The sequence below is a fragment of the Rutilus rutilus genome (assembly GCF_951802725.1).
Source record: "Rutilus rutilus genome assembly, chromosome: 7".
NCBI classification, from domain to species: Eukaryota; Metazoa; Chordata; class Actinopteri; order Cypriniformes; family Leuciscidae; genus Rutilus; species Rutilus rutilus.
In genome coordinates, this window is record NC_140221.1 from 2,608,272 (window position 1) to 2,632,401 (window position 24,130).

The 24,130-nt window shown below is 39.3% G+C and overlaps 1 protein-coding gene across 1 annotated transcript in view; it reads right to left on the reverse strand.

Moving 5' to 3' along the window:
* The window catches only part of pappaa (pregnancy-associated plasma protein A, pappalysin 1a), a 100,381-nt gene that overhangs the window by 26,476 nt on the left and 49,775 nt on the right, over positions 1 to 24,130 (reverse strand). The window contains exons 12-18 of the mRNA XM_084413643.1: positions 18,607 to 18,714; positions 17,393 to 17,528; positions 17,068 to 17,281; positions 8,587 to 8,755; positions 2,512 to 2,695; positions 1,275 to 1,476; positions 956 to 1,151 (exon numbers count right to left, since the gene is read on the reverse strand). Coding sequence (XP_084269769.1) covers positions 956 to 1,151; positions 1,275 to 1,476; positions 2,512 to 2,695; positions 8,587 to 8,755; positions 17,068 to 17,281; positions 17,393 to 17,528; positions 18,607 to 18,714 — 1,209 coding nt within the window. The remainder of the gene's footprint in view (positions 1 to 955; positions 1,152 to 1,274; positions 1,477 to 2,511; positions 2,696 to 8,586; positions 8,756 to 17,067; positions 17,282 to 17,392; positions 17,529 to 18,606; positions 18,715 to 24,130) is intronic.

The following is a 24,130-nucleotide window of genomic DNA, read 5'->3' on the forward strand; positions in this document are numbered from 1 at the left end:
CCACAGTTTTACAACAAATACCATGGTTAAACTATGGTTAGTGTATCAAAACCAAGTTGACTTGTAGTTACCAAGTTACTTATAGTCAGTAAAATGTCTATTGTGGACCAACAAAATAAAGTGTTAATAAAATTAAGTAAACTTACTCAACTTTTCAGGTAAAAAAAAACTTTTCTTTTTCTTTTCTGATGTTCCCATCATGCACTGGGCCTTGAATAATGAATGAGGTTGATTTTTCACTGTTTTCCAGCTGCATTTGCACTGTTTTATCATTGTGGCTTTTGATGCTAGGATTAGTAACTTGCAATTTTGAGTTTTTGCTACTCAAAATGACACATTAAAAACACAAAAACGACCCATCAAATGTTACCATTGCGCATTGTCTACCAAGTATTGAGGTCTCTGCATTCACATGGCATAACTTCTGATACGTAGATATGGTGTCTCACACTTATATACTTCGATATTTCTAAGGAAACCATATACTTAAACAGTGTGGTTTAATTCAATGTTATATTGTTTGAGTGAAATATATTGCAAAGGAAACTTCAACTAAATAGATATTACTCAACCTTTTACTAGCCAAGTTAAAATGACTTATTTTCTTTGTTACTTTCACTTAACTTAGTTAAGAAGAGTTTACTTAATTCCATATGTGAAATTTACTTAAATATGCGTGTGAAATTTGCTTAAAAAATATTCGTGCAAAAACGTGCCAAAGAAAAATTAAGTAATTTTTATTTATTTTTTGTCAAGTAAAATGTCCTTTGGGGGACCAACAAAATAAAGTGTTAGCGGATATTAAGCAGACAGTCTATTAATACTCTAATGACAGTTAGTTGACATGTAGCTGCAATGTTTCTTATAGTTAGTAGAATGTCTAAAGTGGACTATCGAAATAAAGTGTTCCCGGATATAGAACCAAAAACTGAAGGATCTACAGAATAAGACAGACCTGTTTGCATGGCGGCGGCGCTCCCACAGAGTGGTTGGCCCCGTTGCAGTGGATCCAGCAGGTGCTGTCGAACCTGAAGCCGTCTGTGCACTGGTACATGCCATAGAAGACCGATGGAGGAGCTGGACAGGTCACCGGCTCACACGAGCCCTCCAACCAGCGGCCGTCTTCAGTGCACTGCCTCTTGAAGGCTCTCCTGAAGGGAAATAGACGAGAAAGAGTCTGTTCTGATGATAAAGACAACTCATGATGGCATGGATTGAGTGGTTGAGTGCGTTATCCACTCCCTGTGTTGATTTGTGAACAATCATATGCACACCTCTTTGGCTTCTTGGCCACATGGTATCCGGGTTTGCACTTGTATTTGCAGAGGGTTCCCACTTTAAGGCCCGTTTCATTGCAGCGTTTGGTCTGGAGCACGGCGTTGGGAACGGGAGGCGGCGCTGGACACCGGAGCTCACACAAAGCCTCCGGGAACGACCACAGGCCGTCCTCCATACAGGTCAGAGTGTTATTAGTGCCTGCAGATGAGCCACAGACTCGTATGATTAACACAGAATAAAATAGTTCATTCAATTAAAACAAAATCAGCAGTCTTCATGAAGCAGCACAACTGTTTTCAACATTTATAATAATAAGAAAATGACAGTAACACTTTAGTTTAGGGTTCATTTCTCATTATTAACTAGTTGCTCATTAGCATGCATATTAGCGGTTTATTAATACGTATAAAGCACATTAATGCCTTATTCTGCATGACCATATTCTACATCCCTTAATCCTATACCCAACTACCTTACTAACTATTAATAAGCAGTAAAGTTGAGGCAAAAGTCATAGTTAATAGTTAATATGTGTTCCCCAAACTAAAGTGTGACCAAGACATGTTTCTTGAGCAGCAAATCATCATATTAGAATAATTTCTGAAGTAATGATGCTGCAAATTCAGCTTTGATCACAGGAATAAATTACATTTTACTATATATTCACATAGAAAAAAGTTATTTTTTGTAATAATATTTCACTATATATATATATATATATATATATAATCAAAATAATAAGACATTGTTAACTTTAGTTTGGGGAACAAGACAAAAATCTGACTATCAGTATAGTAATAGTTGTTAACGATAGTGAGAAGACTTAAATGAAGTGTTATAAAATCGAAAGCTCCTCTAAATTCTGACTGGATGAGTCACGTCCCAAACCTCTGAGAAATACCTGTGGCCACACATGACTGAATTACATCGCAATGCCCGATGTTGCAATCGCACACAGCTGCACGTCACAAAGTACTTGGCGGAGGAATTGTTTATTATGAATATTACAATCAAGAGTTTTTTTTTTTCCAAGTTTTATCAAGTTGATGTAGTTCTTGTTATTGCAATGAGCCATTTATCCTCCTTTATGCTGGGGATGCTCATTAAAATCAAGTACGTATTAATGTGTATGGAAATTAAAAAATATATAGGAAAAATAAAAAAATGGACAGTTTAACCAGGTATTCACTGCATCAAAGTTCAGTAACTCTGAGATTTTCCAGCATTTCTCACCCACAAGCTGAGCGGGCTCCTTGCACAGGAACGTGCTCTTCTTGCCGAAGGTGGTGCCTTCTGGGAAATCAAACTGGGCAGGGTGCACATGGTACTTATCTGGCAGCCCACAGTCAACCGGCTCACACGATACTTGCTTGTTCCATTTCCTATCAGCACAGGTGATGGTCACGGTTGAATCCGTCTGCACAGAAAACACGTCAGATTTTCAGCTCGAGTTCAATATGTCGTGCTGACCACACAGTGCACTAGGGCTGACACCAATGTAGGGAGTAGTAGCGCTGCAAAAAGACACACGTCTTCCTCTCATGCATGGGTCTGAAAGCCGTACTAGTGCATTAGTATTTTGCATGAGGTTTGAAGTGCCAAGTCTTGCATTTTTGATGACAAAATAAGGTACAAAATGTCCTTTGCAAGTGATACTTCTGATTACAATATGAATGTTGATTGAATATTTAGATATACAATTCATATTTATCATTTACTCTGCAGATAACAAAACCCTACCAAATTAGATGACATTTTAACCCTATAAAGCCTCATGTTTGATACCCAAATGGCCTCTAAATAATCAACATGATGAAAGCTTTACTGAGAAACTGTTGTACACAAACTACTATTGCACATGTCTTCTGTCATCTGATTGATAGTTTAGACTTTTTAAACAAGTAAAAGGCCTTTTGACAATCAGTATGATGATCTGAGCTCCTGTTTGGTGGTGCAAGGAGCTTACTATCCAGATCAGTCACTTCTCGATTCAGACAGCTACAATCCAATGATAACACATATTCATCTTCCTTTAAAGCTTCACTTGATGCACAGTGTTTTGAAAATAAGAAGACAATGTGTGTAGTTTGGACACCGCTGTACAAAAATGTTGGCACATGCTCTTGACCAAAACTCTGTTATTCCAAAAATGCCCCAAAACAACCTGACATCTGGTTACAGACCTTGAAACATATTTGACCCAGGATTTTGTTGTAACTTCAGTGTATAATGTGCTTTTGAAATACCTACAGAGACTATCTTCTGGAATCTGATTTCAATAAAATAACAAGCGGATAATATCTTCCCTGGTAGCTTTTAGTTGCAAAGAAATACTGAGAAAAATATGACAAAAAGCATCTTCGATACATTATTTTGATTGGGTGCATCCGAGAAAAACCTAAAATAAGAAAATGTAATATAAGATTTAGTTTTTTTTTAGTGTAGTAGAAAAGTGACAGATACCTTCTCCTTAACAAGCCGCCCAGTCCAAGGTGCACAATGGTGAAAGTTGGGTTATACAGTAATTCTTGACTTTGTTTGATTTAGCAAAGAAAAAAATTAGGTCCCTAATGAACCTTGAACATCTGCATGTCATCCGTGACAATATTTTCTGAATTTGCAAAAGTTCTCAAGTTCATGTAAATCTTTGGATAGGGATCTGTAACATTTAAATACATAAACTGTGTCAAATAACTGCAACATTTAAGCAATTTAGTAACAATCATTACTTGCAAATGTTGTCCCAATAACATAACGTATACTTTCATTATAAAGCACTAATTAGTAATACACCACTGCACACACAAGATATTGATACGCTTGAGCAGATATTCTTTCTTTCTCATATATTTCAGCTTTTTCTTTGATTATTTAATACACCACAACAATATCCTCTTACCCAGCCATTACTCACTTTCTTATTTCTCCGTATAAAAACATATGCTTTCCACATGATAAACTCAATCAATATGTTTAGAACATCTGCACAGAATTCCTGAAAGTGCCTGAACTGAGAGCGAGTGCTGAATTACAATTGATATAATTATCACATCAGACGAGGTTTTGTACTCTTGTTAAGGACACGAGGGTGTATGAAGGTAACTGCTGACCTTTAGGCATGCGTGCATCAGAGCGCAGCTGAAAACAACTCACCAACGGAAGAAAAAAAATTGGAAAATAATATCCTGCCCTTTGTAAAGGAAGTCTGAATCATGCAAGAAACTTCTCCTGTTCAATATCTTTTAAAATACAATTCAATTCAATGCATCTGGATCAGAGTTATTATAAACTAACCATTAAAAACAATTGTGTTACTTGAAATAAAATCAGGTTGGTGGAGAGCTCCTGCCTAAAGTGGAGGAGTTCAAGTCTCTCGGGGTCTTGTTCACGAGTGAGGGAAGGACGGATCGGTGCAGCTTCTGCAGTAATGCGGTCGATGTACCGGTCTGTCGTGGTGAAGAAATAGCTGAGCCGCAAGGCGAAGCTCTCGATTTACCGGTCGATCTACGTTCCTACTCTCACCTATGGTCATGAGCTGTGGGTCATGACCAAAAGGACAAGATCCCGGATACAGGCGGCCGAAATGAGCTTTCTCCGCAGGGTGGCTGTGCGATCCCTTAGAGATAGGGTGAGAAGCTCGGTCACTCGGGAGGAGCTCAGAGTAGAGCCGCTGCTCCTCCACATCTGTTCCGGATGCCTCCTGGACGCCTTCCCGGGAAGGTGTTCCGGGCATGTCCCACCGGGAGGAGACCCCGGGGAAGACCTAGGACACGCTGGAGGGATTATGTCTCCCGGCTGGCCTGGGAATGCCTCGGTGTCCCCCCCCGGAAGAGCTGGAGGAAGAGTCTGGGGAGAGGAAAGTCTGGGCATCTCTGCTTAAACTGCTGCCCCCGCGACCCAACCCCGGATAAGCGGAAGAAGATGATGATGATGATGATGATGATGATGAAATAAAATAAACATACTAAAATAAAACAAAAATGTGGCCACTTCATTAGGTACACCTTGCTAGTACCGGGTTGGACTCCCTTTTGCCTTCAGAACTGCTTTAATTCTTAATTCTAGAGATTCAACAAGGTGCTGGAAACATTTCCCAGAGATGTTTGTCCATATTGTCATAATATCATTATGCAGCTGCTGCAGATTTGTCGGCTGTACATCCATGATGTGAATCTCCTGTTCCAGCACATCCAGAAGCTGCTCTGTTGGATTGACACATTTCACCAGTAAAACGGTGACTAATGAAGTGATTGAGAGAACACAGTGTGTTGCGTGCCTCAAAATATTGGCTTCTGACAGTATGAAGCCTGAACAAGGTAAGACGCCACTTAGAGACGTTGAAACTTTGCCCACTATAAAGTACATCTTGTGCAATGGAAAGGTTCCATGGTCCTTCATAGAACCATATATGCCAATAAAGGACCAAGTAAATGTGACGGAGGTGAACTATCCATGTATAGCATGTATAGTTATTGTTACATACACAACTATTGTAGCTCTAAACAAATCATCAATGCCCACTATAGCACTTCTTTGAGACACTGAGTAATATTTTAAAGATCAAGTTGGCAGGTAAAGATAATATAGTATAGTTTTTCTAGGCAAAATCATTTAAGCACTGATTAGATGAGATACATTTAATATTGTTATTGTTTTAGAAGAGACTGGATTTCATATTGGTTATCCATTAAACATCTGTGCATAATTTTTGCAATGATGAAAACAAACAAGGACACACAAACAAGTGGAGAGAACAGATCGTTTTGAAGATAGCACCATCTAAAGCAGATTTCCTGGAACTTCGTGACCCAACTGAAGCGAGTGCACTTTCTAATGAAGCTCGACAAGATGCAACTTGATACCACTGTCCTTGCTCCCATGCTGATGCCATAGAAACTCAGTGTTCTGACATTCTATTGCATGACCTCTTCATAAATGCTGCTGAGACGAAGAATGAAGAAATCAAACACGAGGGCGTGATCATATCGCTCGGGGCAATGTCTGATCAAACTATTACATTACTGAAACCAAAAGGGGACATTCTACCTGCAAGGGAAACAGAATGACAAATCAACCAGTGACAAATCAACCGGTTTCAATGAGAGTTGGCGATCTGAGGCATCTTGAACAGGCCCGCACAGGATTGCCACAAAGAAAACATACTGTATTTCTGCAGAAATGGAATTAATTGGAAGTGCTATGACTTATATACATCAATGAATGCTGTCATGTTATCTTGCATTCGGATGCTGGTGTTTGGAAACACAATCGTGTGAGATGCTTGAGCGAGGTCATCATACCCAATCACTCTGATGACAGACTTAGGCGTTTCAGAAGATGCTGTGCCATGCGATTGGTCCGCTGGTTAGTACAGCTATCCAATCACATTCGCTTTGAGTCAAAGTCATGTAAGTTTCATGTGAAAAGGAACGCCCACCTGGAGGGCAAAACAAGGCTTTCCTCCATTGCCCACCAATTATTTTTAACAGGTTTGTACTAAATACTAAGACAGTGATATTAAAAGACCAAACCCCGGTTTCACAGGCAAGGCTTAAGCTAGACCCAGACTAAAAAGCATGTTTGAGCTGTTTTAACTAAAAGCAACTTGTACTGACATATCTTGTGCCATTGTTTTGTCTCAAGATGCACACCAGCTATTTAAACGTCTTAATTGAACTAAGGCCTAATCCTGGCTTAATCTAAGCCCTGTCTGTGAAACCAGGTCCAAATTTAGTTTACGCCTATTTGATGACACATACTATAAACAGGTGAACATGTATACTCAATGCGCTCAATGCAGAATATGAACTCAATGCGCTAAATTGCACAAAGCATTTCCCATAGAAAACCATTATAAAGAATATAATTTAAGACAGTGATATTAGAGGACCAAATTCAGTACACACCTTATTAATAAAACACATGTACAGGCAAGCAGATGTCTGCAGAATCTAAACCCAACGTGCAAAGTTTCACAGAGAGCGTTTTCCCATTATAAAGAAAACACTTAACATGCAATGTAGATTCATATTCTGGCCACATCTGCTAGCCTGTTTATTGTATGTATTGTCAATAGAGTGCATATTTAATATCACTGTCTGAGTACAATAAGGCACGTTTTGCGTTTTTTTTTTTTTTTACATTAAGCGTTTTAGAATAGCGTTTTTAGTGATTGAAATTCTGCGGCAGGTGCTTTACAGATGTAATCGAAATTTTTCAACCCCCATTGCAAATTAGGTTTAATGGCAAAATGTACAGACTTTTACAGACTGATACTTCAATGAATCCTTCTTCCCTTCCACACACTGCAGGTTTCCAGAGCCAGAGGACGCAAAGCAGCCGCAGAGCATCCCCGAACACCACATGCTGAACTGTGGGCAGAGTGTTCTTTCAGCATGTTTCATTCTTCTTTCTCCAGACGTACCGCTGATCCTTCGGGACGAAAAGTTCCAGTTTTGTTTCATCGCTCCACAGAACAGAATACCAAAACTTCTTTGACTTATTTATATGATTTGAGCACTTTTCTTTTTGCTTTTGGGTCAGTAATGGTGTACGTCTTGGAGTTCTTGCATGGAAACCGCATGTGTTTAATACTTGCCTTACTGTTCAAGCTGAAACCTCAGTGCCTATTGCCACCAAGTCTTGCTGCAGGTCTTTTGCAGTCACTCAAGGGGTTTTCTGAACATGCCTTCTCAGAAATCAGGTTGCAGCCGTTGATAGCTTCTTTTTCTGCCCAGTCCAGGTAGTGTAACAACTGTTTATTTAACTCTGAACTTGCGAACTATGCTTTCAACGGTGTCTCTAGGAATATTTAGTGCCTTCGCTATCTTTTTGTATCCTGTTCCTTATTTGTGAAGGGCGATGATATCTTCTCTTAACTTTTCGGACAATTATTTTGACTTAGCCATATTTCTAACCCCATAATGGGGGTTGTATAGTTTCAATTATAACTGTATATGAATCGCAAGAGTTAAAAAATTGCAATTTGCTCACATACACTATTTTTGCTTTTCTTCTTTAGAGAGATGATCAAAAAAATCTTCTTGACTCGAAACAGATGGAAAATTGACAGGCCTGTCCTGCAGTTCTATGGATGTAGCTCTGCAGGTGCCGGTTGCACCAGTCGTGCGTAAGTTACAGCTTAGCCTAGTTTTGACGTAAAGGGGCACTTACGCACTTCTAAATATTTTTCCGTTGAACCATTAAACTTAGTTGAGATACAACTCCACATATAAACTCCTTTGCATTGTTCTGTGTGACTAGCTTTAGACAAACCAAACATATAATCTTTCTCGTTTTATCTAGTACCTGGCTCTTGATGATATCATCGTCCCGGTGGATTTGTAGGACGTAGCCGCAGTTGCACGTGACAGTGCAGCGAGCGCCGTTGAAGTAGCCGCCGTCGCTGCACTGCACCTCTGCATTCCGGATCAACGGCTCTTGGCAATCAATGGCTTCACAGGAGTAATGAACACAGCTGAAAAGATGGAGAGGAAGGAAGAAGGTTAACAAGTGAGCTGCACATCAATGCACTACAATCTTTAATACGTGGCAATGTTATTTTTTTCTGGGCCATCACGATTAATCTCAACCATTACTGCATTATCCATTAATGCACCTTATAATGCATTTAATGATCTCATCAATGATTATAACCATGGTTATAATTTTTATCTATTCATTGTTACACCTTTAGAAAGTATACTGCATTAAAACACAAGACAAACATCCAGTTTCAGATGTAACAAGGAATCTGCTAATATTGTAATGCATTTTAACTTTGGTAACAATTATGTATGAAAAGACAATGTATTATGATGTACATTTTGAATATATTTATAAAAAGCTTCAAGCTTTTCATTCTGAGAAGTGTTCAGACATTGAGCCAGAACTTCTATTCAAATCAATGAATTCTGAATGTCTATTACTACTTACTGGAAAGAAGGAAAAAAAAAAGGTCGTAACAGCTTTGGTACCTATTCATGAAACCACAGATTTTTAGCACATTTACAGTAATGCAGTTTAACTGGATGCCTTCAGATGCTTTTATACACTTAAAAAAAAAAAAAATGAAAGTCAATATCTATCTTTCACAAGATAAAAAAAAAAAAAAAGTTTGTTAGGAAATTGAGAGGATTGTGGGGGAGTTTTGGTGTCAGATGTCTACGCTGTTCTTTGTTATATAAAGAGTAATTCATGTGGCAAGATGAACAATGCTGGACAAATTGAGAGCTAAACTCTATCCACAGAAAGAGGAGAAAAACTAGTGGGAAGGAAAAATAAATCTCTACTGGAGTCAGTTTGTAAATGCAGAGTTGGCATTTTTAAACTCTTAGCTGACCAAGTACAATCCTGGCAGATCTGGCGGTGGTCATAGGGGCAATCATGAGGTACTGGACCTTTTCAGTAAACAAGACATGAAGAAACATGGTTTAAGGTTTCAGCCACATTTTTTTTTTTTTTTAAAGCTGGAGAACATGAAAAGTAGCTCCTGTCCCGTACTTGGAATCACTCAAATGTTTTATGCAATCCAGTTGTTGTTTGAGCCATGTATTTAATTGTGTATGTAACAAGCAGCTCGATTGTAGTGACTACGCCACCCCGGAAACAAACAAATAAAGGCACACAAGTACGATCTACTTAGAGAAAAGGCAAGAGTTACCGTACAAAAATATTTTTTATTAAAGCTAAAAAGAAAATGGCCAAGAATAATTTAAAACCAGAAGCCAGCACAACAACAAAAAAAAAGACCAATAATCGTTGCAGGGGCTAAAGGTGATGACACACAGGGCAACTTTTTGAGCAATGTTGCTGGGCAATGTTGCCATCAACGGGCAACCAGATGAGACACAGGGCCCAAGACTGATCTAAATTATCCAGATATTAATTTATTGCCCATTTTCAATGGGAAAGTGCCTAAGCAACAACAATCGCTCAGCAAGATTGCCCAGCAACATTGCTCAAAAAGTTGCCTTGTGTATCATCACCTTTAGGCTTCCTATATGAAGAACAGGCTAGTATGACAGCACCAGGTATACAAAAGAGAAACCACGCCAATCAGAATCACACTCACAAAATTCACTGCAAATAATGACACAGCAATAATGACAGCCCATGGTGAAGTAAAGCCTGTGGTGCAGCAAAGACCTGGCGCTCAGATCCTTCAAGCCCACTTGGACATTAAACAAAGACATGACTGGAGCAGTTACGGCTTAAGCCTTATATGGGTGTTGCATTTGTGTTTTGTGCTTGTCTGTTCTGTGTTCTGATATGTTTTCTCTTCTGAGCGTTGTTCTGTGTACCTGTGCCCCGTTGCTCTAATGGCTCCTGGTGTAGTATATAAAACGAGAGTGAAACCGAATGAGGCACGCAGTGGTGAATACCCATACGCTTCATGGTGTCCAGTCAGCCACAGAAGACAAGCTGTATTCTATATGTGTCACGGTTCTTGGATTCATTGACTCATTCTCTCTCCCTGTGTGTGCGTGTGCTTGTGGGTGTGTCTGCTGATTGTGGCTGATCAGCTCATTAGCGCCAGCTGTGGTTCGTCAGCTCGGCTATTTAATGTCTGTGTATTCCATCCTGTGTTGTCAGATCGTTTTTGGTTATCCTGTGGTCAAATCCTGTCCTGTCTGTGTTCCTTGGATACTACTCTTCGTTTCTCTACTGGTTCTCGGTCCCTGGCTTCCTGATCGTTCCTGCGTTGACTACAGAGGATCTGTTTTTTGCCCATTGCGTCCCTGCGCTGCTCTGAGTCTGTTACCTCCCATCCTACTGATCTGACCCTTTCTATAATTATTGTTGTTTATTCAATAAACAGTTGTTAACTCGCTACTGAATCTGCCTCTACTTCCTGACAGAACGATCTGACCATACTTATGGATTCAGCAAGTAATTCCGATCTACAGGAATTCCTGACCACCGGTAGTTCACGCATGGACACCTCTGAGTATTCTACTGCCAGTGTCAGCAATGCGGTCAGCCCTATGTTCGATCACAAACCCATGCAGGTGGGTAGAGCTTGGCTTTCCCGGGAGGAGAGAGAACGGCGGAGGGCGAAGGGACTTTGCCTTTACTGTGGCAGAATGGGACACTTTCTGATAAATTGTTCAGTAAAAGACGAAGTAGGACTGAGGTTACTGTCGGGCGGACTGGCCGTGAAAGAATCCTATATTACTCTCCTCCCGGTAAGACTGCAATGGGCAAACGGAGTTCATCTTTCCCAGGCCCTGCTGGATTCAGGAGCAGAAGGTAATTTTATGGACTACACCCTGGCACAACTTCTCAGGATTCTCATAATTCCACTCACCCACCAGATCTTGGTCAATGCTCTTAACGGACAAGAACTTCCTGCCATCACTTTCACCACCGGTCTTGTCACCCTTGTTACATCTGGGAATCACATGGAGGAGTTGTCATTTCTGCTCACTGAATCCCTGTCAGCTTCCATAGTCCTAGGTCACCCCTGGTTGATTCAACACAACCCCAGGATTGACTGGGGCGACAGCTCCATCTTGGCCTGGAGCGATCAGTGTTATGCCTCTTGACTCGTGTCTGCTTGTTCGTCTGTGTCGTGTGCTTTGTTACAGGATGAGCCAGTGAATCTGTCTAACGTGCCTGAGGAGTACCTTGACCAGAAGGAAGTGTTCAGTAAGTACCGGGCTGCTTCTCTTCCTCCGCATCGTCCCTATGACTATGCTATAGATCTACTGCCAAGTACATCTCCGCCTAAAGGCAAGTTATGCTCACTTTCTGCTCCAGAGAGGGAGGCCATGGAGAAATACATCTCTGATTCTCTAACAACCGGGTTTATTCGTCCTTCCTCTTCTCCTGCTGGGACGGAGTTCTTTTTTGTGGGGAAGAAGGATGGTTCTCTGCGACCGTGTATGGATTACCAAGGGCTGAACAACATCACGGTAAAGAATACCTATATTTTGCCATTGATGTCTTCAGCCTTCGAGCGGTTGCAGGGAGCATTCATCTTCACAAAACTGGACTTGCACAATGCATATCATTTGGTTCGCATAAGGGAGGAGGGTGAGTGGAAAACTGCTTTTAATACCCCCAGGGGGCATTTTGAATATCTTGTCATGCCTTTCGGCCTGTCAAACTCCCCTGCGGTTTTCCAGGCACTCATCAATGACGTGCTGAGAGATATGGTCGATCAGTTCATATATGTCTACCTGGATGACATATTGATATTTTCCTCTTCTCTCCAGGAACATGTTCAGCACGTCAGGCAAGTGCTTCAAAGGCTGCTAGAGAATGGGCTTTTTGTCAAGGCAGAGAAGTGCGCGTTCTATGCACAGTCAGTTCCATTCTTGGGGTATATCATCTCTTCCGAGGGAGTGCGCATGGATCCCGACAAGGTTAAGGCTGTGGTGGATTGGCCAATCCCAGATTCCCGTAAGGCCCTGCAGAGGTTTCTGGGATTTGCCAATTTTTACCGCCGTTTCATTCGCAATTTCAGCCAACTAGCCGCTCCTCTGACCGCCTTGACCTCCATCAAAACGACGTTCAGGTGGTCCGATGGAGCCGAAGCTGCATTTTCCAACCTCAAGAGACGCTTTGTTTCAGCTCCCATTCTGATAGCCCCTGATCCTTCACGTCAGTTTGTGGTGGAGGTCGACGCGTCAGAGGTGGGGGTTGGAGTGGTTCTCTCCCAGCGCTCATCCATGGATGACAAGATGCATCCTTGCGCGTTTTTGTTCTCATCGGATATCGTCGATGAGAAAAAAACAAACATAATTATGATATGGGTAACAGAGAGTTGCTAGTAGTCAAGTTAGCATTGAAGGAATGGCGTCATTGGCTAGAGGGTTCGGGGGTACCTTTTATCGTTTGGACCGATCATAAGAATCTCGAATATATATGGTCAGCTAAACGACTCAACTCCACGTAGGCTCGGTGGGCACTTTTTTCGGTCGTTTTGAGTTTTCCCTTTCTTATCGTCCGGGTTCCAAAAACATCAAACCCGACGCCTTGTCTCGTATTTTTTTACCGTTCCCGAACACCCATCCACTCCCGATGGCATTATACCTGAGAGACTCACTGTCTCCAAACTCACATGGGAGATCAAGTCGAAGGTCCTTAGAAGCAACGATTCTGGTGGCCCTCCATGTCTCGTGACATTCAGGGTTTTGTTTTGGCCTGTTCTATCTGTGCCAGTGGTAAGACTTCCAATCGACCCCCGGATGGGTTTCTCCAACCGCTGTCTCAGCTTCCTGACAATATGTGTTCTGTTTGATGTTTCATTGATTTATTTGTTTTCTTTGTTAAGTATATTTTGATTACAGTATAATTTGTGTTCTCAGTTTCATCTGTTGCCTTTTGTTGATTAAGATACACGAGTTTGTGCATTTGTTATTTAGCCTCATAATAAATGTTTAAACTGTGCGTGTCCTTTTTTATGTTGCTTACCCCTTTTCCAACGAGCACTTTAAAACCGGGGTTCGTAACTGGACCCCAAACGCAGCGTGGCTCAAAGAACGAGGGGTTGGGTGAGAGCTGCGTTCAGGTGACTGCTCTGACTCAGCCTGCCTTAACACATGCAAAAAGGACCTTAAGGACAACAAACAGACATTTTAGATTTAGACAATTTAGAAGGCATGCGAGATTATCTATAAACAATTTAGCTACCGTGATCTGATGACGAAATACTCACAACGCACATATAAGTCATACAATAGCTTCTACAGTGGCTATAACAGCAACAGATGGTGCTCCGACCCGAGTTATGTTAAACTGCAATGCCGCACAGATGGGAGCCCTAAAGGCACACCAAACTGAAACACATAGCTGTAGCTCAAGTTAAATCGAGCCAAACTTCCCACAACACCCTGAACACACAGCATTAAACTTACCAGAGTGTAAGCAGCACACCACACACACAGTCTCGGTAGCTCAACATCACACTTAACAAGTAAAATCGCATAATGTCACTGGAAAACACTAGGATCAAAAATGTAAGCTAAACTGCTAAAGGCACGTAACCCTGTAGGACGAAAGGAAGAGGTGGGCTTTCAGCCATGACGCACTTCAGGAGACATACACTACAGGCTTATATACTGTAGTCGCCACGCATCTAATGATTTTAGACATGTCACAAACCTCACTACATGAAGTTTCAGCTATGTCCTGTGATATGCTATATTTTCAACAAGAAAGTCATACTCTCTATTGTGAATGCATTTTTTATAAACTGGTATTGATTACATGCAATTGTGTACTTTAAATGTTTTTATTACATTGCAGAACCATTTAAAATGAACTTGTGAATGCAAACTAGTGAACTTTTTGTAAAAACAAATGATGACCAGAAACACCAGAAACTTGCAGAAGATATACACTTTCCCTAAAACATACATATAAAAGGTCACCTATAAAAAGTTATTTGACAACCCATTTACCCCAATAGCTTATTGGAAGCATTTGCTCAATCAATTTTGTGTCTTAATTTTCATCGCCACTAGATATCAAAGCACAAATAAAGCACACATGATGCACGTTAAGATTTTGGCATTCATAATGATATATTGATATCATGCGGTATATGAACCACATGTATACATGTGTTAAGCAAAGATTCCAAAACACTGCATTTTTGAGTTTATAGTTACTATTGGCCTAAATTCATCTTATTAGTTTGCAAATTAATTTATGGTACACCCATTAACCAGTGAGCCAAATCCCAGAGCCAAACACAGCCCTCTGAACACATTAAACTAATGCTTTAGTGGCATACAGTACTGAAAAGGGAAGGGACACATAAAACCAAACCATGTTAACGGACCCTGTTGTTAAAAACATTGGGAGCAGGGACATGGTGTTTCGTATCGGGCGGTATTACAGGAAATATGTTGTTGGTGGACAAAGGCATCCGCAGATGATTCCAATTGAAATACTGAATGGTAAATAGTTTGCAAGGTCTGAATATTCAGCATGCGTGCCTCTGAGCATTATTTGAAGAAAATCAACCACTCAATAAAGTACACTATGGACCTGAAGCAAATCAAACTGCTGTCGATACAGCGTCACTTTGCATTCAGGGCAGATTATTCATGGCCAACAAATAATTTTCTGCTTTAACTGAATGCAAATGGAACTCTTTCAAAATGACCTCATTCTATAAATCAAGCAAATTATGTTTATTGCACATTCTTACATGAGCTTCAGAAGAGAATGGATGTATACAGAACGGAACTATATATACACAAGTCATTTTTGTTTTCAAATGTATTTCTTTAGTTTTGTGTTTTTGTAGTATCCATATGGAGTGTAAATGTGGTACAGCCAGATTCAAATGAAGGTTATGCCTTGGAAACATTCGGAAACAATATAAAACAGATTCTCTTAAGAGGTCATTTGAAACTTTTTTTTAATTTAGTTGTTCATGACCGTATTCCAGCCTTTTTCTGACCAATTAAACCGGCTGAGCAACAGTGCTTTGCTTGCTATTGGGTGTAATACAGTTAAAGCAAGAAAAAAAGTATTTGGCAGTGGGGCAGAAAAATAAACTTGTTTTCCCATTGAATTATGTTTATTTTATTGAAACCAAGACTTTATTTCACTTTTTTTCTCAAATATGTGTAGCTTACCTGCACATTGTGTACAGATACTTATTTTACCTAGAAAACAAGACAAAAATACAGAAGAATAGCACATGGTCTGACAGACTTTATGTCATTTTACTGTTAGTTCTTCTACTGTTTGGGAATAATTGCATCTGTCCTGCTTTTTTACTGACTGAGCGAGGCTGATTATGAATAAATGTGGGAGGTTATTTATATTAATGTGTTTGTGACATCAGAAACTTGAGGATTTTGAAACTTTCAATTTGTTTTCAGTGAATGCTCTCAGACTCGGGAAAAGTTTTGAGTTTTGAACGTTACAGTGAGGCGAAGCAAAATGTATTTCCTCATAAGACTTCGTTTACATTCAAAACCAAATTCATCATTCTAGCTTAAATGTTTCAGATTTTCTTCATTGTGTTGGTTGGAGAAAGCCAACATACTGTTCTACAATTTAAAAATATCCATTCATCCATCCATCTACAATTTAAAAGTATCCATCCATCCATCTATCCATCCATCCATCCATCCATCCATCCATCCATCCATCCATCCATCCATCCATCCATCCATCAATCCATCCAAAATCCGAGCTTTGAAAAACTACTAAACTAAAACTTAAAACTATTTCAAACTTAAAACCTTTAAACTTAAAATCTTCAAACTTAAAGCTGTTAAAACTACTTCAAACTTTCCGGCTAGGCTTTCAAAAGCCAACATCAAAGTTTGTCTACAAACTTTACAATCTAGTTTTACTCTCCATCACAAACTGCATAGATACTGATGAGTCACCACAGGAAAATCTCATACACCCTTAGAAATATATATATATAGAGAGAGAGAGAGAGAGAGAGAGAGATAACTTTAGGGTTCTTGATTCAATTTTAAAGAACCCTTTATGCCATAAAGGTTATATGTAAGGAGAAACTGCATTTCGTTGCCTTGTACCTGTACTTGTGTAATGACAATAAAGTTGAATCTAATCTAATCTAATCTAAATGTCTTAAATGATTGCATAATACTTTCATATTTTATGGGATTTTTTTTTTTTTTTTTTTACTGTTTACGAGCTGTTTAATTCATAAAATGAATGAAAACTTAATCCATAAGATGACAGCACCTGACAAAACCTTTTAAGATTGAATATAGAACCTTTTCTTGTAAGAATGTGCGAGGTCTATGAAAGCAGTGGTTTGACTCTATAGGCCTGATCGCTCACCTCTGGCCCATGGGGTTGTATATTTCATTGCTCTGACAGCCGCTGATGGTGATTGGGTCAAAGAACTGGAAAGAGCGCAGGCCGACACCGGAGATGGCCACGAGATCGGAGCGGAACATGAGGAGAATGGCTTTGGTGTGGTAGAAGGCCATGCTCAAGTCATGACTTACTGGGATGACCAGAGGATTGGTGCGGCAGCTCAAACGCCAGTCACCTGAACATTTCAGGGGAAGTTATAGACGTATTTAGGCAATTGCCAATATTAGAATCCAAGTCAAATAGTTGCACTCGCCAAAACAAACTGTGCAACGTCAGCAGATCTCACCTAAGCTGTGGATGCCCTCTTTGGTGTCGATCAGTTGGACTGTAATGTTGCACTGGGCCTGGTCGATGAAGCTCGTTCCGTCTGCGGCTAAATGGATGATAACAGCCGCGGCAACCATAGGGTGTGAGAAATATGCCTGTTGGAGACCAGATCTGGTTTACATTTATGCAGAAGTCTTGTTCTAAACTAACAGTCACTAGCTGTGTTTAAGTTGAGACATGGTCTAACCTTCAGAGAACCACTGTAGCAAAATCACATCACAGGCAAGACACTACAGGCAAAAACATTGTTTTGTCATGTATGGTCAATTTTGAGATTCTGGACTGTTTTGCTTCAATAACGTCTTCTTTCAGAATAGTGGAAAGAATTGATTCTACTAGTTTGCATCTGTAGATTTCAATAACAATCTTTAAAGGTTTAAGCCAGAAATCTCCACTTCAGTAGCACTCACTGTATACACACCAAATATATACGGTTTGTATGGAGTGGTTTGTCCACATACTGTATCATTTTATTTCTAAAATACATGGTGAAAATGTGTTTCTTTTCCTGCCTGGTGACTGTACTGTCAGATTTATGGAATGATAAAAAGAGATATCCAAAATCCCCACTATGAAAACTCCAATATGACAATAAAATTTAAACTTGGCTTTATCCAGTGTTCAGATTTCTGTTCTAAAAATGAATGCATATTAGTGCATTTTTAATTAGATATTGCCTCATAATCAGACACAGTGTAATCATCCTGGAAAATCCCAGAGTAAAACTGGGAGTTATGAAAAATATGATACACCGGTGTTTTGTTTATCTATGTTTCATCTTTTTACTCTTTTAATTCATTTTATAACTGTATCATATTATATATATATTTTAATTCCTTTCATAACTGTTTATAACTGTTAATTTCCCTTGCTTTTTAATTCCTTTTGTAAAGCACTTTGAATTGCCACAGTTTATGAAATGTGCTATATAAATAAACTTGTCTTGCCTCATTTTCATTTTTAAAACTTGTGATACAAAATTGTATGTACTGTTTTTTTTTTTTTTTTGACTCTATTCACCTGTGGTGTCTTGCCTTAAAGCAATTAATAAACCTTTATACCACAGCAGCTCACAGTCTGAAATGTATCAACTACTTTGGCTTGAAGCATATTTACATTTGAAATCTCCCAACATGTCAAATACAAATATAATGACAAATAAAAAATTCTCACCTTCAACCAGTACTGGGGATACCAGGAAACACCCTGAGCCTGATCACATGGAAACCAGGCGTACTGAGACACTCCATCAGAGAGGTCAAACACCTTGGACTGGCATGTCTGGCGATAGGAAACATAAACAAACAAAAACAGGAAGTGGAAGCTTTTTAAACTTTTGTAAACGCTCAACATGTCATTGTTTAGCTGTGATAATCCAAACAAACATGCATGATGCAGAAAAACGATGAAATAACATTTAATAAACACCAGGAACTGAGGAAGACAGAAGGTTTACACCAGGAAGCCAGTCGACAGAAACAGGAAACAGGTGTGAACTAATGAGAAACCATGACGACTACTGGAGGACTAGGACTAAGAGCGTTTTCAGACCTGTAGATCGTTTGCTTTGTTCAGAATGTTGCATTTTCTTCTTGGTTTGAGTCAGGCAACATTTCAAAGCGTACCAAAATGTGTTTATGCTAGTCACAGTTCACCTGTTTACATTTCTCTGTGCCATCAACACTGAACCGACTTTAGCTGAACAATGACACTATTTTCTTTTAGAGTTGCTGTACAGCTGAAATGAAGCGCGATTGCCGTGTTAATTTACGCCTAAACGAACCAAACTTAGGGAGAAAACGCACCAGGTTCGGAAACAAACGGTGTGAAAACGACCAAACACAACACAGAGACAATGAAAACAAAGCCTAGACAGAGAACTAAACATGACCGTGACACATAGATGGCTTTGTCTCGACAAACACTTCTGCCTCAAAAACTAAAATTCTGTCATCATTCACTTTAATGCCATTCCAGACTTGTATGATTTCAATTATGAATACCACGCAAACCTGCCATTTATTTAATTTTCTAGCAAGATGATGTTTTGTTTACATGTTCTCTCTCTCTCTCTCTCTCTCTCTCTCTCTCTCTCTCTCTCTCTCTCTCTATACATGTTGGTAATGTTATACTGCTGAAAAAATAATAATATTTGGAAAAAAATGTATGCAGTTTTCTGGTTTTACAAAAGCTAAAATACAAGATAAAGCATTTTCAAGATTATTATTATTTTATTTTTTTTGCCCTTTCCATGCCGCTCCCTAACAGTTTATGCAGTTTTCTGTTTGTTACTCAGTTAATATGAAGGGCCAAAGACCAAATTAAGTTTACAGTCTTCCACATGTCTTTTGACTGGTAAGGTGGAAGCGTATGTCTGGTATCAGTGTAGTTTGTTAGAGACGTACTGTAGGTGAACAGCTCTAGAAAACAGTGTCTACCCTAAAATAATCTGCATTGTCTAATGTTTTGAGAATACTGTGAAAGTGATTTTATCGAACTTCACTTTAAAAAAAGAGCTGTTAAACATCATGACATTAGACAAGGACACCATGTTTCGCCCAAACTCCTGACCATATGAAATATGATACATGTAATTGGAGACACTATGGAAACCGGAAAAATAATGAAGCATCTGACCAAGAGATCTGTTGATGTGTCATGTATGATCTGGTCCCTCAAGGAACAAAGCTATATTGCATTTCCAATCCTGTATTGCAACCGCAGGTGGCACTTTTTCCCCGGAATGCACGGAATGCACTTTTTCCGTGTTTGTGCAAAGCAAAAAGCCTTCAAACCAATAGATACACATCATACGCCAGTGTAATGGAAAGCCTTTGTGGAAAAGATGTGTACTTAATTGTATTGAATGTAGTTCAATTACTGTGTACATATATGTTTTTACATTGGGCTTATATTGAAACATACCTGCATGTAATGACATATGTAATTAATTTCTGTAATTACACCAATAATTACTACCTATAATTAGGTAATACCTAATTACTTTTACCTATATTTAAGCAATTACCCATAATTGGGTATCGTTTTTGTTTAGTTTTTTTTTGTTCAAACAGTTTTTTCAGTTCAGTGCTGTTGTTATAATTGTCAAAAACAGAAATAAAACAATAAATACATATCGGTTTAATATATTAGGTAATTTGGTATTGGTATCGGTTATAAAAATTAAAATAAATCCATATCCGTCGATCTCTAATAATTGACCAATCCCCAAACCTGTCCTATCCTTACCAGTATCCCAACTCAATAGCAGGAAAAGTGTTTTGCAATACATCAACACAATAAGTAGATTATACAAAACAAGTAATGACACCTATAATAAAGGTAAACCCAATATAATATTAATGAAATAAAAAGCCACTTAAGTGTACTTAAAGAGAGTGCACTTTCATGACTATGTCTAAGTACACTTAAGTACACTTTTAAAAAAGCACACTATAATAATGTTAATTTAAAAGTTTTAATTGTAAGTACATTTTAAATCATTATGTCTTAATCTTCTGCCACACCTTAAACAAGTACGCAAGTGCTGGCTAACATACTAAATCACATGTAAAGAACTTAAGTGTTGTAGAATGTTATTCAATTTTACATTTAAAGCTAATATAATTTAAATGTACTAAAATGAAATTTCATCTTTATAAATGTACAACTGCAAATTTACTTAAATGCATGACATAAAAGTTTTAGTAAAGTATTTTAGTTTACCATAAATGTTTGTTGGTACATTCGGCAGTGCATAAGTACAACTGAAGTGGGTGCAAAAAGCACTCTAAAGTTTGGCAATTTGTATTTTAATATAAATTTAAACTGTAATAAATTTTCATTTAATTGCAATTAACATGCATTTAAGTGCCCGGAAACATTGCATTCAGTTCACACTAAAAAAGTACTCTTTTAAAAATAAAAAAGTACGCTAAAGTGTTCTTGTTTTTCACAAGGAAAGGTACAACACTTTAGACTGGTTTCTGGACTCATCCACGTGTATTTATCATTGATTTGATGAGATCATTGGAGTAACTGCTACCTATCAGTGGGTGGTGGAAGTCTCCCTGCGGATGCATAGCAGGCCTGTGACATCACTGTAAAACCACAACGCCACCGCCAGGAAAGGCCCACCAATAGCCCAGCATGAGGGGCTAAATAAACCAATAAAACAAATGATCTACAACTTATTGACTCAAACCACAGGTTACTGGAATGTGAGGACAGGCCGTAAATTATAAAAGGAGCTGGAAAAATCAACACTCATTGCTCGGAGCCGGTTGAGGAAAACCGATCTGAAGAAAAAACTTAATTGAGATCTTTTGTGCAGCGAGGCTGGTCCTGTCAGTGCGGTGGATCACTGACAGCTGCAGAGTTCAACTCAGCGCTGTGATGTAATTGCGGATGTGTTTGTCACCACGTCCCACACCGTGTTATACAGAGCAGGCGACATGCGGAAAAACTGCACTTATTACCCAGCTCCGGGGTCGACCCAGCAACTGGATGTTTCGATGTGGATTTAACTACAAGCAAACAACCTCAAGCGTTCACTCCTGAAAACAAAGTAAGCCTGGGATGGTTTGATAATTGTGTCCAAGAGCTAATGTGTACCAGCTGTGTAGTTTCCCCTAACACCACCTTACTACAGACACATATACACAGAACCACAGCCAAACCCCAAGATTTTGTTTGTAAATCACCACTTAAGATAAAAGGGAAATGGAGAGGAATCATTGGGAGCCACAGGGGGAGGCCGTCTCTCCGCAGACTGCATGGGCAAAACTCGGCAAAAGTTCGGTTAAGGCTACACCGTCAGGTTCCAGTGTACGTTAAAAGGCTCCACATGGGCTCACTGGATTCCCAACAAACGTTCGGGAGGGACATGTTTACGCAGTCTGATCAATCAGTGCATGAACCAGCGTATGAGCCGCTGCTTACTTCTGTCCTACTTCCGGCAACTCCACCTCCTTGGCTGGTTACCACAAAAAACAATCAAGGAAAGTCCTAGGGGGAGCTTCGGGCTCGGCTGGAGTCTTGAGCTTGAACCCTCCATCATGGACAGCAAGCCAAATACATGTACCTCTTCTTCATTAAAAATTGCATGAACGTGAACTAAGGGTGGGCAAATTAACGATTTTATGTCGTGAACGATCCTGAAGACGTCCACAATCTACTTTTTTGGCGAATCATAGAGATTGTGACATCTTTTATGTCCTCATAATAATGCTAAAATACAGCAATGACTGTCTACCGGATGGCTTTGCTGACTGGCCAACACAATTTAACATCTGTGGGATTTTGGCTTCCAATGATTATGAAAGCATGATAATCAAGATAAAATGATCATTGTACCGCATGCCGTTTCTTTCCTTTAAAGCAGTGTGGTTTCCTTAAAAGCCTAAACTCAACATCCAGATCAGTCAAATCATGTAACGTGACTGTCGTAAAAATGCAGTCTACTGCGGGACATGCTTTATTTTACAAAGTGTTATCAAAAGCGTATTAAAACTGCAAAAGAGACTGATCAGAACACGGAAGAGCGAAGTATACTTGGGGTTTTAGGAATGCCTAAATGATCAAATATATGCAGAAATATGACAAAATGTCTGTCTTGGCAAGTATTTACATAAAGACAGTCAGTTATGTCTTGAGTGGATGAGGGCTAACCCTAACCCTAACAGTTGGGAAAGAAATCAGATACGTGTCATTATTTTAGATCCATGCATTCGGTCTTAAAGCCTAATGCAAATACCTGCAGCTGTCTGTAGCCACGTTTCCATTACCCTTCAAATTGCGCAAATTGAAATTGCGAATTGAAAATACGCCCAATGGAAACATGTAAATTTCGCCAAAACTCCCATTTATCGCAAAAAAGATTTTACGCTCGCATGAGGTGGTTTTTCATGCAATTCGAAAAAGAAATATTTCGCAAAACTGCAATGGAAACAGTTTTTGCGCATTTACAGGTCACCTGACATAGGTGTGTTTGGACAGAATATGAGACTATGAGAGTTATTTATTAAATTCATATAAGACAAAAGAATTACAGGAATAATGGACTCTAAACCTCAAATAAATGCCACAATCAAGACCCCGGAGCAGATCTGAGGGAGAAACACCCAGAAACACCTCATATGTGCCACTCACAAGTATAATAAGGGTCTTTCCTTACCATTAATGCTTGGAAAACACACATACATCTCCTTCGATTAATAATAATGGCCAGTGCAGTGGCTGGGATATAGTACATAAACCTACCAACGTCCATTGCCATGGTTTTTGGAATGATTTTACTTATCGCGAGAGGAAAAAATTTAGTTTTAGTCGCATAACATCGGTTAATGGAAACGCCGCCATTTTGCAAGTTTTTGGTCGACATTTAGAAAAAAATCGCAAACGTTTTTGACTGAATAACTTTAGTATTTTAATAAGAATCAATGCATATTTAATGACTATTTTGACAACTGAATGTTTAATGCAATACTGCGTTTTAAATTGTGCAAATTTCATAGTCAAAGTCCACTTGCTTGTTCCAGTCTGGAAATTCTCGATAGTACATCACAAAATTGGGAAGATCGTGATTCAGATGTTCCACCCCTAATGTGAACTAAGCCAATGATTAAGGCCTGTCAAAGTTCACCAGTGTCCGTGTTTGCTGCACCAAAAGAGAGCATGTTTTCAACAATCCTTCAGA